The following is a 15083-nucleotide window of genomic DNA, read 5'->3' as shown; positions in this document are numbered from 1 at the left end:
CAAGTTTCTAAGTTTCTTACCATTTACAGCTTTTTCAATCAACTCTTCGCAAGCATCAAAGTCACCCTTCAAGACCAATTTGTCGTGCATATCTGTCAACATTGGATGTTCCAGTGCAATCTTGGTTTTCTTTTGCAGGGATTCAAAAGCCTCTGTATAGTTGTGTTGTCTGAAGTGTTTTAAGCAAAGACGAATGGCTTCTTGTTCGCGGTACTACTAGAACACAAGAAAAGTAGGGAAGAAAGGAAATCTGCTTAGTTGCCACTGTAGGAAACAGTAACAATAAAAATAACTCAACTGAGCATTTACTATTTACCAAGAACTATATTTAATCTTTTCATTAGTTACCATTATTTTCACCGGTCAAGTAGTAAAACTGAAGCTTAATGATACTGTAACAATTTGCCCAAGATTATAAGTATGTTACTAAAGGAGATCAAACCAGACATAATCCAAAAGCCTAAAATTTTTTGGGGGGGTGGGGTGGTCAAAGACAACATATTCTACATTAAAAACCCTTAAGGCTATAAATTTTGCAATTCCCAGGACAGCAACTAATAGCATCACAATGCAGATGCTAAGAGAAGGACAACATGAATTTGAAAGTGAGTACTCAATTTACAAACCATTTTCTTTAATAGGGTTAATACCAGAAATAAAGATAAATTCAGAAAAATAATTTAAAAACAAACAGTAATTTTAAAAAGACCCAAAAATATGTGCTGGGATTACCTCAAATTTTCTAAGCATATTGCTTTATAATAAGAAGAAAACAAAATTATATAGAAACACTGTATGACAATTTAAAAAAATGAAAAACAATTATTTACCTATAAGTATTACCCTGGAATAAAAAAAAAATAAAATCCCAAAAGACTTGAAGAATAGCCAGTTCATAGTTACCTCACTTCTCAACTAATAAAAGGTTATCAAATCAAATCCCTATTGCTTATACAATATAATTATCAGTATGTAACCTCATCAAATAACCAGAGTGATTCTGTAACCCCACTAATTTCACCTGCCCTTCCCTCCTCTCCCGCTTTGGGCATCACAAACAGATTTAATATTAAATATCTATATAAGAGCAGTTCTATTAAAGAACAATATTTAGCTATCCTGCTGACTTTAGGCATTTCAATCATGTTCAAATATTAACGTTTGTATCAGGTTGTAAAAGTAACCCAGCAAAAATTGTATTCAAAATATTCGTATCATTTTATATCAAAAATCAAATTGAGGGCTAAATAAATATAATAAAATAACAGCAAACTGTAGAGCCCTGCTGCCTGAGTCCAAATTCTGGCTCAAGCACTTTCCAACTCTGTGAGCCTCTCTCTCTGCCCCATTTCCTCATCTATGAAATGATAAGGATTGATAATTACATCTCGTAAAATGATAACAATTTAAATGAGTTAGGAATGCTGAGCAGATGACAACTATAATGCTTTAAAATGTTAACTGATTAATCTTAATTTTTACTATTATTCCCAACATTTCATATTGGTCACAACAAAGAAATTGGCACATTTCTTCTTCACTAGGAATCAAAATCTAATTGTAAAGCAGTCCTACCTTGCTGTACCAGTTCAGACAGGGCTGCACTATATCGGGGTCATCAATGCCACTAAGCTCAACATACCAGATGCTAAAATTAAAGCTGGGCCCCCAGGAAAGAAGTGGAACTTTAGGAGGAAAAGCAAAAAGAGGGAAAAAATTAATATAATTCAAATAAAATTTCAAAGAAGTAAAATTACTAATGTTTAAGTCTATATGGATTTATTCATCAAAATCTCTGCACACACCCGCCATACCTGCATTTTCAGTCTTCAGGAGGCTATGGCAAGAGGAACAAGAGTTTCTAGCCTACACAGTGAAACTCTGACTCAAAAGAGCAACAACAAAAACATGCATTTAGAAACTAGTGTTTAATTTCTAAAAGATGGTTCATGATATTAAAAAACAAATCTGACTAAAGCTACATTTTTTAAGTTAACAAAAACTGTAATTAACTTCAAAGCCATCATACATCTACTCCTAAATAAATAAAATCCAAACTAGATAATATAACAGACGTTACTGATCCTACATGCAGCAGATAATACATATATTTTAAAAATTTTTGTGGTTTATTTAACTTTATTTTATGTGCAATCGTGTGAAGGTGTCAGATCCCCTGCAACTGGATCTTCAGACAGTTGTGAGCCACCATGTGGGTGCTGGAAATTGAACCCAGGTCCTCTGGAAGAGTAGTCAGTACTCTTAACCACTGAGCCATTTCTCCAGTCCCCAGCAGATAATATTTTAAAATTGTATCCCAGTATAGATTAAAGCTTCAACTATTTATCAATATATAATCCTAAAAACAAATCCAAAGAAAAAACACTCAATCTCAAATATGAAAAAGTCAATCTCAACTATTCTTAATACATAAATAATAGCAAAAAGAAGCAACAATAAAAAATATCTCGTAGATCTTCTTTATAAAAAAAAACTTCCTTCAAAGACTACAAGATGATCTGATAAAAAAAAGATATAGTGATGCAATTTACCACCTTAAGAAAAGCCAAAAGGAAAAAATATGTTAAATTACTTTTAAAAATCACCTTACGTCTTAAACATTAAACCTGAGAAAATATTAAATACTATTGTTCAAGTCAGAACAAGACAAGAAACCATTTACTCCGCTAATCAATACTACACTAGATGTCTTAACCCGAACAGTAGGGGTGGAGTTTGGGGTGGAAAATGATCCAGCAGTTAAGAACAGTTGCTGCTCTTCCAAAGGACCCAGGTTTAGTCCCCAGTACAAACATCCATAATTATAGTTCAAGAGGATCAGATGCCCTCTTCTGAGCTTCTCATGCACTAGACACATGGTACATGGTGCATATACATGAAGGCAAAACATATGCATAAAGTAAAAATGAAATCTAATTTAAAAAGCTGACAGTAAGAAAAAAATAGTCACTTGAGGATGGCATGGCTGTCTATCTGAAAGACTTGACTGGCTGTCCGATATTACTGTTCAACCAGGTATACAGAAGAAATTTAACTGTAACACAAGTACTTAAAAAGGACTTTAATAAATCAATGCTTTGTTGGGACTTGAATAAATACAGTAATTACTACCACAGTCTTGAGGGTCTCCATGATTCCCTTTGAGTCTACTCTTGAACACTATTATTACCAAAAAATTTTTTCAAAAATAAAAATGTGGGATTCTAGAATTAACCATTGTTCTTCAATAATAAATATGATTTCTTTGATTCCAATTTTAATTAAAAAAAACTTCTAAAGGCGTGAGGTAGAGATAGAAATCCAAAGGCTCAGTCCTTAACATCCCTGCCCTCTAAATACCAAATCTAGAGGAACACAGAATTTAACAAGCCTAGCCTTAAGGATGTATTGCAAGCCCTTTCATAAGCTTAAAACACTTGTTAATAAGCATATGCCTTAAGACAGTATTTCTGAACTGTAGTTTGCATATAATTGTTGAAACATGAGATTGACAAGTTTAACCAGAATGTCATGTAAAAGGTGAAATAGACAAGAACAAAGCAATGATCACACTACAGTACCTTGGAAAACTCATCAGTATTTGTGCTCAGCTGACAACTCTAGAATAAATGACAAACCTCCATGCATGATTAAAAGGCAATCAGATCACAACAATCCTATAAAATCTTGTAAGAACCCTTTCAAAAGAGAAAACACTTTGAAAAAACATCCTCACTATATTACTGTCATTTAATAATGGATTCATAAAGCAATGGTCAGCAAACATTTCTGTAAAGGGCCAACAGAAATCTTTTCAGTTTGGTAGGCTATGCGATTCTTTAAACTATCCACCTCTACCTTGGAGCACAAAAGCAGTCGAAACCAATGCACAAACTAACCAGTGCAGCAACACTCCAATTAAAGAAACTACAACAGACAGACCTAGAGAATCTGGTCCATACACTAGAATCTATGAACGAAAGGCACTAAAAAACTGTTTTAATTCCAAAACACTAAAACCTTACCAATTTTAATGAATCGACAAGGGAACATCTGTTCATCAATTTTATGTTTCAAGGTAAATGTCTCTTTGTTATAATCATTCTTCAAGCCACTGTTGGGTGGGGGAGGAAAAAAACTATATCAAATATGATTTCACAATTTAGTAAACACACTAAGACATTCTGCTCTTACACTGAGATGTTAAGCTTTAAATCAGTGTTCACACTGCATATACAATATGATATAAACAAATAACAGAACATGAAAACATAAGTCAAAATGTGTATATCAAAACTAACTGCATACTGTTGTGCTTTTCAAAACTATACAAAAGCTAATGAAAAAATGGTCTACATTAACTAAAGAATGGGGCTAGCTGCATGGAAATTTAGTGTATAATTAATTTAACCTGAAAAATTTTCAAGTAGTAGGAAAGGAATTAAAAACCATTCATATCTAACAAGTTCAACAAGGCCAAATATTAGAATTTATCAAATAATTTGTTTATTAATTATCTTTTTATCATTCACAAATTTTCAAAGGCAATCTTGGTCTGCTAAATTGATTTAATAGCATTTCCTTGAACCTAAGTAAACACTAACCCAGATCACCTCGTTTAACCAAGACTGATACAAGTGTTTACAGGAAAATCCCTTATCATCAGACTACCTTACTCCCTAAAATACTTCTATGACTTAAAATAGAGCACACAACCAGTATTTAGTTCAGTATTTTCTTAATGGGATTGCCATGTCACAAATACATTCTAATATTCACGGCTCTCTTTCCACTGCTGTCTGACTTCTCATCACGCTGGGATGTAGCTGCTTTAGAACTCCAATTTTCTGAGCTCTTCCCAAACGGCAAACAATGTGTTACAAGCTGCCACATTATGTTTTGCTTTCATTTACTGAAACTTCTCCTTTTTCATCTCAAACAGTAAAATCTTAGACTACTATTTTGGATTAGACAATTCTTATTTTGTGTAAGGTTTATATTTTCCAATAGTCATGGTTTTTATCCTTCCACCACAAATGGGTGGTTTGCTCTGGAAGTGATAAAGACTGAGCCCAGAGATTTTCATTAGAGTAGAAAGCATTTCTAAGATTATTGTGAGATCAAAATTATGAATAGGAAAAAAGAAAGAAACATTTGATTCTTTCTCCTTTAATAATTTTAGCTAGTATCTGGTAGTTTAAAAAAATGAAACAAATAACCTCCATCAATTTAGGTCACAGTGTTAACAAAGACACTAGGAATAAAGCCAGAGAAATGTTCTTTCTTTCCTTCCTTGGAAAGGGCACACAGGTTCAGCTATAAACAAAGTAGACTAAATCTGCAGTGTGCTTCAAAGACAGTCCTTTCTTCCCCACAACCAAGCCTACCTAGACAGCAGTTCTGTCATATTTTCTTCATTCATTCCACCAAAGACTTTGAATTTCTTCAAATTGCAGACATGGGTTTTCTCATACTTTCCAAATGTAATATTCTGAACTATAGCAGGCCTTTCAAGCTTCAGAATCAAGTACTGGGGAAGAAAAAAAGAAGAAACAACAAAACTATACCCTCTGATTAAAACATATACCAAACTTTAAATATTATAACTTTTGACAGTTAACAGAATAATAAGTTCCATCTTAGGATGAAAGGCGGGAAGATTTTATTTTGTTTTGTTTAAAAGCTAAAGAATAATTAATAACACCCTTATAATGATTGTTACCATTCTTCACTCAACAGAGGCCACCAGCTACATTCTTCTGAATGTTGAAAACAGACTGAAAGAAGCCAAAGTAATGTAAATTCTAATCAGTGAATGATAAATATAAAGACATAACCAGACTAGAAAAACCAAATAAATGAGATTACAATACAAAATTAGCAATCACCCACTCCCATGAAATGAAGTTGGCAGATCAAAATCTCATTATATACATTATATATATATATATATATATATTATACACTTAAAATTAATCAAAACTTATCAAAATTTATTTCTTAGAATAAAGTATTTAGCAGTCCTTTATATTAAAACTTTGAAGCACTCCACAAAAACCCGAGTAAATCTTTATGGCATTAGCTTTGGCTGGGTATTCTCAGGTGTATATACCATAAAGTTTCTCGTGCAGATAGCCAATTTCCTAACACCATTTGTTAGAGTCTATCTTTTCTCCAATGACTAGTTCTAACATTTTTGTCAAAAAACAGGTGGCTGTAGCTGCATGGATTTATAACTAGATGTTCTAGTCTGTTCCACTGATCTATATTTCTGATTGTGCTAATACCGTGCTTAGTTTTAGCTCTGTAATACCTTGAAACAAGGTGTGGTGATGTCTCTGCTTGTTTTCTTTCCCTTCCTCTGTCTCTCCTTCCTTCCTTTATTCCTTCCTTCCTCCCTCCCTCCCTCCCTCCCTTTCTTTCTTTATTGGGGGTGGGGAGGACAGAATTGATTTGGATATCTGAAGACCTTTTTTTGTTTCCAAATAAATTTTAAGATTGCTCTTTATATTTCCAAGAAGTATGGTGTTGGCCTCCTGATTAGGATTTCATTCAATCTTGTAGACTACTTTTGTTAAGACAGCCATTTGCACAATTCTTCCAGTTCATGAGCTCAGGTGTCTTTTCATCTTCTAGGTCTTTCACATCCTTGGTTAGATTTAGTTCAAGATCATGGGTGTGAATTGTAAATAGAACTGTTTCCTTAATGTCTTTCTCAATGTGTACTGGTCTAAAAGAAGACTACTGATTTTGCAGACTGCCACTTTGCTCAAAATGTTTGTCAGTACTAAGAGTTTTCTGGTACAGCCTATAGGATCTTATATATAGAATCTTTCATCTTCAAATCTTTCCTATTTGTATGCCTTTTGTTTCTCTTGTCTAGCTAAGAATTCCAATACTATATTGAGTAAGCAATGAAAATGGACACCCTTAGTTTGTTCTTTGATATTAGTGGAAATATTTTGAGTTCTGCCCCATTTAGTTTAATGTTGACTATAAGTTTGTTGTACAGCCTTTAAATACTGAGACATGTTCCTTCTGTTCCCAGTTTCTCTTTAACTGAAATTTCAGAAGGCTGTGAATTGCCACATGGATCTGGGAATTGAACCCAGATCCTCTGTAAGTGCAGTTAATACTCTTAATAGTAGATCCATCTATCTATCCAGCTCCCACTTCAGGATTTTTATCAGGAAAAGATAAGACGATCATATGAGTTTTGTCTTTGAGTCCATTCATGTAACATGCTACATGCACTGATCTCTGTATGTGGAACCCTCCCAGCATCTCTGGACTAAAGCCAACCTCATCATCATGATGGTCTTTCTTATGAGCATCTATACTCAGTGAGCACTTTACTAAGAAATTTTGCAGTGCTTTAAGGAAACTGATCTAATTATGTGTGTTTATATGATTTTGTTAGCAGTTATCAGAGTAATATAATACTGCCTTTAATAAAGAGTTTTGTAGTGTTTCTTCATTTCCTACTTTATGAAAGAGTTTCAGAAGAATTACTTTTAGTTTTTTGGAGGTCTGGTAAAACTCACCAGTGAATCCAACTTGGACTGCACTTTTCTAGTCAGATTTATTTTTATTACTACTTTAATCTCACTGCTTGTAACAGAAGTGGTTAAATTATTTCATCATAGTTCAGCTTTGGTAGCTCAATTTTGATGAACATAGAAATGTATCATTCTTTTTAGATTTTTCCAATTTAGTAGAACACACACGTACATACATATGTACGTTGGTTTTGAGATGGGATCTCACTATGTAGACCAGGCTGGCCTGCCTCTGCCTCCCTCACAGTGCTACAAGCGTGTGTCAACATAGCCAGTGAGCATACACTCCTAAAGCATTCCTTTCCCATCTCTAATTTTATTAAGTTGGGATACCTTTTTTGGTCATTTAATCTGAGTTTATAGATCTTGTTTATCCTTTCAAAGAACCAACTCTGTTTCAGTGATTTTTTTTGTACTATTTTTGGTTTTTTGTTTCTCATTAATCTCTGCCTTTAACTTTTTGCTTATTTTTATGTGTATGGGGAGGTGGTGTAGAGAGCCTAGAAGATGTCAGGTGACCTCCTCTATTAATTTCCACCTTACTCCTTTGAGGCAAGGCCAATCACTTCTTAAACCTGAAGCTCAATTTTTTTTCAACCAGGCTTAGCAGCCAACAAACCATAGTGGTCCTCTTGTCCATGGTCCCCCAGACCTGTAATTAATGTGCACATAGGAACGTAAGTGAGTGCAGAGATCCGAACTCCGGGCTTCATGCCTGCACAGCAAGAGCTCTTCGCTCCTAAGCCATGTCTCCATATTCTCAAGCATTTCTTTTTATCTACTGATTTTGGAGTTTTGTGTTTTTGGAGTTTTGATACAAGCTAGAGTTATTAGAGATGAAAAAGCCTTATTTGAGGAAATGCCTCAATGAGATCCAGCTAAGGCATTTTCTCAATTAGTGATGATCAATGTAGGAGAGCCCAGTCCACGGTGAGTGGTGCCATCCCTGGGAGGGCAGTCCCAGCCAGAAAGCAGAGTGGGCAAGCCATGGAGAGCAAGCCAGCCAGCAGCACAACTCTGCGGCTTCTGCATCAGGCCCCGCCTGAGTTGCTGCTCTGACTTCCTCCAATAATGGACTAGGATCTAGAAGTGTAAGGCTAATAAACCCTTTCCTCCCCAACTTGTTTTTTGGTCATGGTGTTTTGTCACAGCAGCAGAAATGCTAACTAAGATCGGGAGGGGGGGAGGGAGCAGTTAGTTTGTTCTTATTTCTCCAACCCTAAGATGTAGCATTAAATTATGAGGTCTTTCTAATTTCTTAATGTAGGCACTAAGAGTTCCAATATTCTTTCTTAGGACTACTTTCATTCTATTCCATAGACTTTGGTACATTGTGCTTCATTTTCACTTGATTTGTTTGTTTGTTTGTTTTGAAACAGGGTTTCTCTGTGTAGCTTTGGAGCATATCCTGGAACTCGCTCTGTAGACCAAGCTATCCTCAAACTCAAGAGATCTGCCTGCCTCTGGTTCCAGGGTGCTGGGATTAAAAGCATGTACCGCCACCACTCGGCTCACTCGATTTTTAAAATAGTTTTATTTCTTTTTGATAGCATGTTGTTAGACCTCATAAGTTTGTATATGTTCTACAGTCATTTTAACTGTTGTTTTGTAATTTTTCATTGTCATCAGATAGAATACAAAGAATTATTTCTATTCTCCATAACTGTTCAGATTTCTTCTATTTTCTAATATAAAATTTTGGACAAAGTTCAATGGACTGCTGAGAAGAATTTGTATTCTGCAGTTTTAAGAGAGAATGTTCTGTCAATATTTGTTAAGTCCTTTTAATCATGATCCAGATGCTTCAATTTACTTTTTGACATGAACTCAAAATTGACAGAGAGGCCAGGCAGTAGTGTCACACACTTTTAATCCCAGCACTCCGGAGGCAGAGACAGGCCAATCTCTGTTAGTTCAAGGCCAGCCTGGTCTACAGTGAGTTCCAGGACAACCAGAGCTCACAGAAAAAACCCTGTCTTGAAAAACAAAACAAACATGGAGTCAAACTGTGTCTTTGAACCTAGCAAAGTATGTCTTATGAAAACGAGTGCACTTGTACTCAGCACATGTATCAATGTTTAAAACTGCAATGTCTCCTTGTTGGATAAATCTCTCTTTTGTGTTTTCAGGTTTTCTCATTTTTATTAGTTTTCTGAGAATTTTGTACAATGCATTTTTATTATAGCTACATACCCCTACTTCTCCCAGATCCATCCTTACCCACCCAACTTGTATCCTCTTTTTCAAAATTCATCAAGTACAGTTTATGCTGCATATATACTCTAGGATGTGTGGCCTTTACTAGAGGATGGTCCACCTACCAAGGTCCATACCTTAAAGAAAAATAACTGTTCCTCTCCTAGCATCAGCTTTCAACTACCAACAGCTCCTTAGTCAGAGGTGGGACTTAATGCCCACCTCTCCTCTCCATGTTATAACTGGGCTTGCCTAGCCTACACAGGTCTTTTGAAGCTGTTCTAACCACTGTGAATTCACATGTGCAACTTCCCTGCTGTGTTCAGAAAATTCTGCTTCCATTTAGTCATCTACTGACTCTGGCTCTTACAATCTTCCTGTCCCCTCTTCCCAAATGATTCCTAAGCCTTGGGAGAAGGGGTTGCTATATGAATGTCTCAATCTCTTCTCTCTGCACCATGACCATTGTGGATCTCGGGTTTATCACTGTTGAGTACAAAAAGCATCTTCTCTGATAAGAGTTGACAGATGTACTAATTTATGGGTATAACAAGTCATCAGGAGTCAACTTAATACTATGTCCATTAGCAGAGTAGTAGTAATAGATTCTCTCCTAGGGTCTGTACCCTATCTAACCAAAGGTTCCTGTTCCTGATGATGATGCCATACCTGTGGAGCAGGCCTTAAATCCAATCAGGAATCTTTCTTTCTAAGGTTCACTTCATGACATTTCTGCGGCTACTGTACCAACAGGCATGTCTTGGCAGGTAGATCATCATTGTAGAACATGAAGTGAGCTTTATCTCTTCAGATTAGGCTATTCTTTCTCACTGGTGGCCATTACGCTGGGATTGTAACTTGGGAAGGTGCAAATTATATTGGTTTTTCATGTTACCTATTGTTTTTTAGTTGAAACTTAAATTAGAAACTTAGTTGTTCCTGCTGATTGAAGGTTACCTTTCATTTTTCAATGGTACTGTCTACAATTTAGGGGAAGGACTAGGCGGCAGCATGGTTGAGGTATCACTTTCCTTTGTTAAAAGACTGTTCAAGGTAGCCAGGCAGTAGTGGCGCACGCCTTTATTCCCAGCACCAGGGAGGCAGAGGCAGGTGGATCTCTGTGAGTTTCAGGCCAACCTGGTCTACAGAGTGAGTTCCAAGACAGCCAAGATTACAAAGAGAAACCCCATGTCGAAAAACAAAGATTTTTCAAGGCATCAAACTCTACAAACTACAAAAATAGACACTACCCAGGGGTAGACTTGCCCTGACTGTTGAGCTCATCAAGCATCTCCCACATTTCTTTTCTAGTTCCCAGAAGGCGGTCTTGTGCTAGCAGTTTATCTGAGTCTCCATCCTATGTGCTCTGTATCTGAGGACTCTAGATCAGTACCTGGGTCCGAATCTTGTTTTGGCTCTGACTCTGGCTTTGGTATGATATCCAGAAATCTCTGCAAGTGAGTGCCTAACTTTTGGAATGCGTTTCTAGCATTCCTACACTGAATAAATATTTGGTTTGCTGTTAGGTGTTCCCTGCCTTAGCTAGTCTTGGTTCAGTTAGGAGTATATAAATTTAGTCATGAAGATAATAAGTAGAGACAATTTATGGATGAAGTAGCTGAGTTAACCCGAATTCCAGTAGGTATCATACAGTTTCTGACCTGAGAGGTGTGTTTCCAAGATTAATCTTAAAATAATTATTTTGACAAATAAGTCAAACAAAAACACACATTATGTCATTTATATGACATTCTGGTATGTTGATTCATGTCTGTAATTCTAGCACTCAGGTGACTGAAGTAGCAGCATCACCATGAAGTTGTGGCCTAACAGCAAAGGTTTGATGGGCTCCAGTGGAGGCATCTGTATCCTGTGGCGGCTATATGGCTTCTCCCTGACTGTGCCTACTCTCTCTCTACATCTCTGTTCAGATTTTCCACCTGCCTTTTCTCTGTTAAGCCACTGGCCAAAAGCAGCTTTATTCATTAACAAATAAAAATAACACATATATAAGAGAACTTCCCACACCATTTCCCCTTTTCTGTTTAAATAAAAAGGAAGGTTTTAATTTTAATATAGTAAAATTGCATATAACAAAACAGGTATCAAGCAAGAATTATAGTTACAATATTTATATCTACTTTACCTTTTATCCTAACTAAAGAAAACTATAACTATAAATAGCTAGTCTTCAACTCCATCAAAGACCCCAGAAGGATATAATATTACCTAAGTTAACAGGAAGTGCATTGTAAGCAACTTGCAAAACTCTAGAATTGAAACATCTCGCTGCCTGGACAGTCACCCAAAGTTCTTCTACAACACTGGCGCATCCGATTTTCAGCCTACAGGCCCATAATATCCATCAGACTTTTCCATGAAGCAGGAAATTTCAGAGTCAGTTCCGCCTATATTGGCTGTTTGTCAGTCACTCTCTTCTTTGTCTTGAATGTCTGGCAGACTCTCTCATGAAGCCGGAACCCAAAGAACGATCTCACCTTTAGGTAAGTTCAGCAGTCATTTTTCTGTGGGTCCTGCATGTCCAGTTCATACACACAACATCAAGCAGTCCAAGCAAGAGCAGTTTCTTGCCCAAATGGCTAGCAAATCCCTAATGCCTATCTTTCTCTTGAACTAGATTTGTGCTGCAAGGAGCAGGTGTATCTCATTGTCATGAAAAGTCTTAAATTCTTAAAACATAAAATACCATATTCCATGGGTCTTTGAAAGGTTTGAAAATTATCTAACTAAAATATCTTTATATATCTAGAAAACCTAACTAATATTGACTACAAACTTGACTATTACAGATGACTATCTATTAACCTGTATTTATTAATTATACATTACATTTTTAAATGAGCTACACAAACATAATACCTTAATCAAGAACAGAAATATACATGTAACAAAAATGACCTTAAATTTGTATCAATAGACCAAGATCCATACCAAAGAAAAGTATTCATCTCTATAGCATATCCCCCTTTAAATGTAAAAAGAAAAAAATTATAAACAATATTTGAGAATTTGGGTGTAGTTCTCTCCAAACTGCTTCCTGTTTTTTGTTGGGCAAAGTAATTTCTGGGGGTGTTCATGGTGATCTTTCAAGGGTGGAGTCTTGCTCCATCAAAGCACAATAGTCTGGAAGGAATCCACAGGTTTTCATCTTCTGTGAAAACAAAAGTAGAACCTCCTTTTCCAAAGCAACATATCCTTAGAACCATATTTTGAAGTTAAGATACCTTTAAAATATATATGTTGGTTTACCGTAAAAGCCCATACAATGAAATGTCTCTGACTTAGCTCCTTCACAGTCAAAAAATTTAAAGAAAACATAATAGTTACACATAATCCAGACTCTGTGTATACGCCATCTGTACGTGGCTTACTTTTCTTAACTCGTTTAATCTAAGACTGCTTGTACTCTTTTATATTACTTTTACTGTCTCTTTTAATGACTTTACTTCTTTTTATATAACTGTCTATATTCTTTTCCTCTCTCTCCCAAGCCTACATACATTTTTAAACACATTCTATCTCGTTTAGAGGTCTTTTATGTCTGAATCTGTCCTATTGTGTATCTGAAATCCTTTTCTGACCAGGACCGCTTCTTAAACTGCTAAGCAGCATGCCTAGGACTAATGCTGCTTTGCCTTTTGGCTCTGTCCAGTCCAAAATAGCAGAGGTCTGTTTACTACCTCTGCAAGCCGCACACAGCACCCAGCTCCAGGGACTTGGTGGTTCTATGTTGCGCCACTAAACAATTTGTAACATGCTACTGACAGACCCCATTTAAGTGCAGGACCTCCCAAAAGAGCTAGAGTTCATTCTGCCAGCACAAACCAGGAAACCGTTTTTTAAAGAGGCTGTGCAGTGTTTGCTACTAAAGCTGAGTCAGGAAACCTTGTAAAATAGCCATGTCTCTGCTTGCCACCTGCAAACAGAGCCTATATGAAAAACAATGTGGCTAAACTTTGTTTTTTGTGTCTAGAATTCCTTTCCAAGTTCTCTCAGGTTTTATGTGGGTTTAGCTGGCACACGTTGGCATGCCAATCTGTAGACTCAAAAAAAGGGGGGGGGGGGATGGAAAGGAAAGGAAGGAAAGAAAACTGAGCAAGAACAGGATGAGAATTATCAAAACTAAAAATTGTAACAGACAGTAAAAGAGGACACCAATCAGTGGATACCTAGAAACAGACAAGGTTGATGGACTAGAAATGGTATAAGGAAAATTTCTAGAGGTAACAGCTATGTTTATATCTTAAGTATAGTAGTATTATACACCAGTAACTGTTAAAAAACAAATAAAAGACAATGTTAAGGAAATGAACTGTCAAGCTACACACAAAAAGAAACCCAAAAAAGGATTTATGCACAAGATATATAAGCAACCTCCAAAGCTCAATACTCAAAGAGAAGCAATGTTGTTTTTTTAAAAATGGGTAAAATAATTCATTAAAAAAATTAAACAAGGCTGAGGAGGGGTGTGACTCAGTGTTAGAAGACTTGCCTAGCATATGTGAGGCCCTCAATTCCGTCTCTAGGACCCTCCCTGACCATCCCCCAAAAAGTCTTAAATGAACAGCTAATAAGTGAGCAGAGGGGGAATGCTTAATATCATTAGTCACCCATGAATTATAAATTAAAAATACTTCATACTAACAATAATTAATAAATTTAAATGTGTGTCAGGACATTGTATAAGGCTGTAAAGCAACAACTTTTATAATTTCATATAAAGTATCCCTGACTTAAAGTACAACTATATATTTAAATATTTATCCAAAATAAATGAAAATATGAATTATCCTTTAATCTTAGAGGACTATTATATAAGATTTATTCATAATTACACAAACTGAAAAAGAAAAACCACATGTACATAAAAAGAATAAACAAATTGTTATATACACGTAACAATAAAGCAGCATCTCAAAATACAGAGAAATACTAAAGCACATGAAAACACAGAAAACTAGTAAAAACTTTCCAAGCATAAAGGTATATTAAGTACAGAAACTAGGCTCCTATGAATTCTACTGCATTGTTTACCCACCTACTTTATCACACCTTCAAGGACATAGACATTATAAATGTACCTATTACACCCTAAGCATATACACTGAAAGTGTATAATGAAAGAATGATCCTTTTTAATGATAGTAATACTTACCAATGAAAAAGAGTACTGCTCTGGCCATAACACCTTCTACATAGACTATTTTAACATAGCAAACCAAGCCAGCGCAGCTTAGCCAGTAAAGGCACTTGCAAAATTCAGGTGTTAGAAGGAGAGACCTGACTCCCATAATTCACCATCACATC

General features: G+C 35.8%; 1 protein-coding gene across 2 annotated transcripts in view; it reads right to left on the bottom strand.

Annotated features, from left to right (window-relative positions):
- The window catches only part of Mkln1 (muskelin 1), a 123203-nt gene that overhangs the window by 73615 nt on the left and 34505 nt on the right, over nt 1–15083 (bottom strand). For both annotated transcript variants that reach the window (XM_041675437.1, XM_041675438.1), the window contains exons 3-6: nt 5388–5530; nt 4026–4114; nt 1576–1685; nt 21–213 (exon numbers count right to left, since the gene is read on the bottom strand). In XM_041675437.1, the coding sequence (XP_041531371.1) occupies nt 21–213; nt 1576–1685; nt 4026–4114; nt 5388–5530 (535 nt within the window). The remainder of the gene's footprint in view (nt 1–20; nt 214–1575; nt 1686–4025; nt 4115–5387; nt 5531–15083) is intronic.

The sequence above is a fragment of the Microtus oregoni genome, unplaced genomic scaffold (genome assembly GCF_018167655.1).
Source record: "Microtus oregoni isolate MIOR12 unplaced genomic scaffold, Mior012 000026F_ref0000081, whole genome shotgun sequence".
NCBI lineage: Eukaryota > Metazoa > Chordata > Mammalia > Rodentia > Cricetidae > Microtus > Microtus oregoni.
Note: the sequence above shows the minus strand (reverse complement) of the source record. Positions and strands in the feature narration are given on the sequence as shown.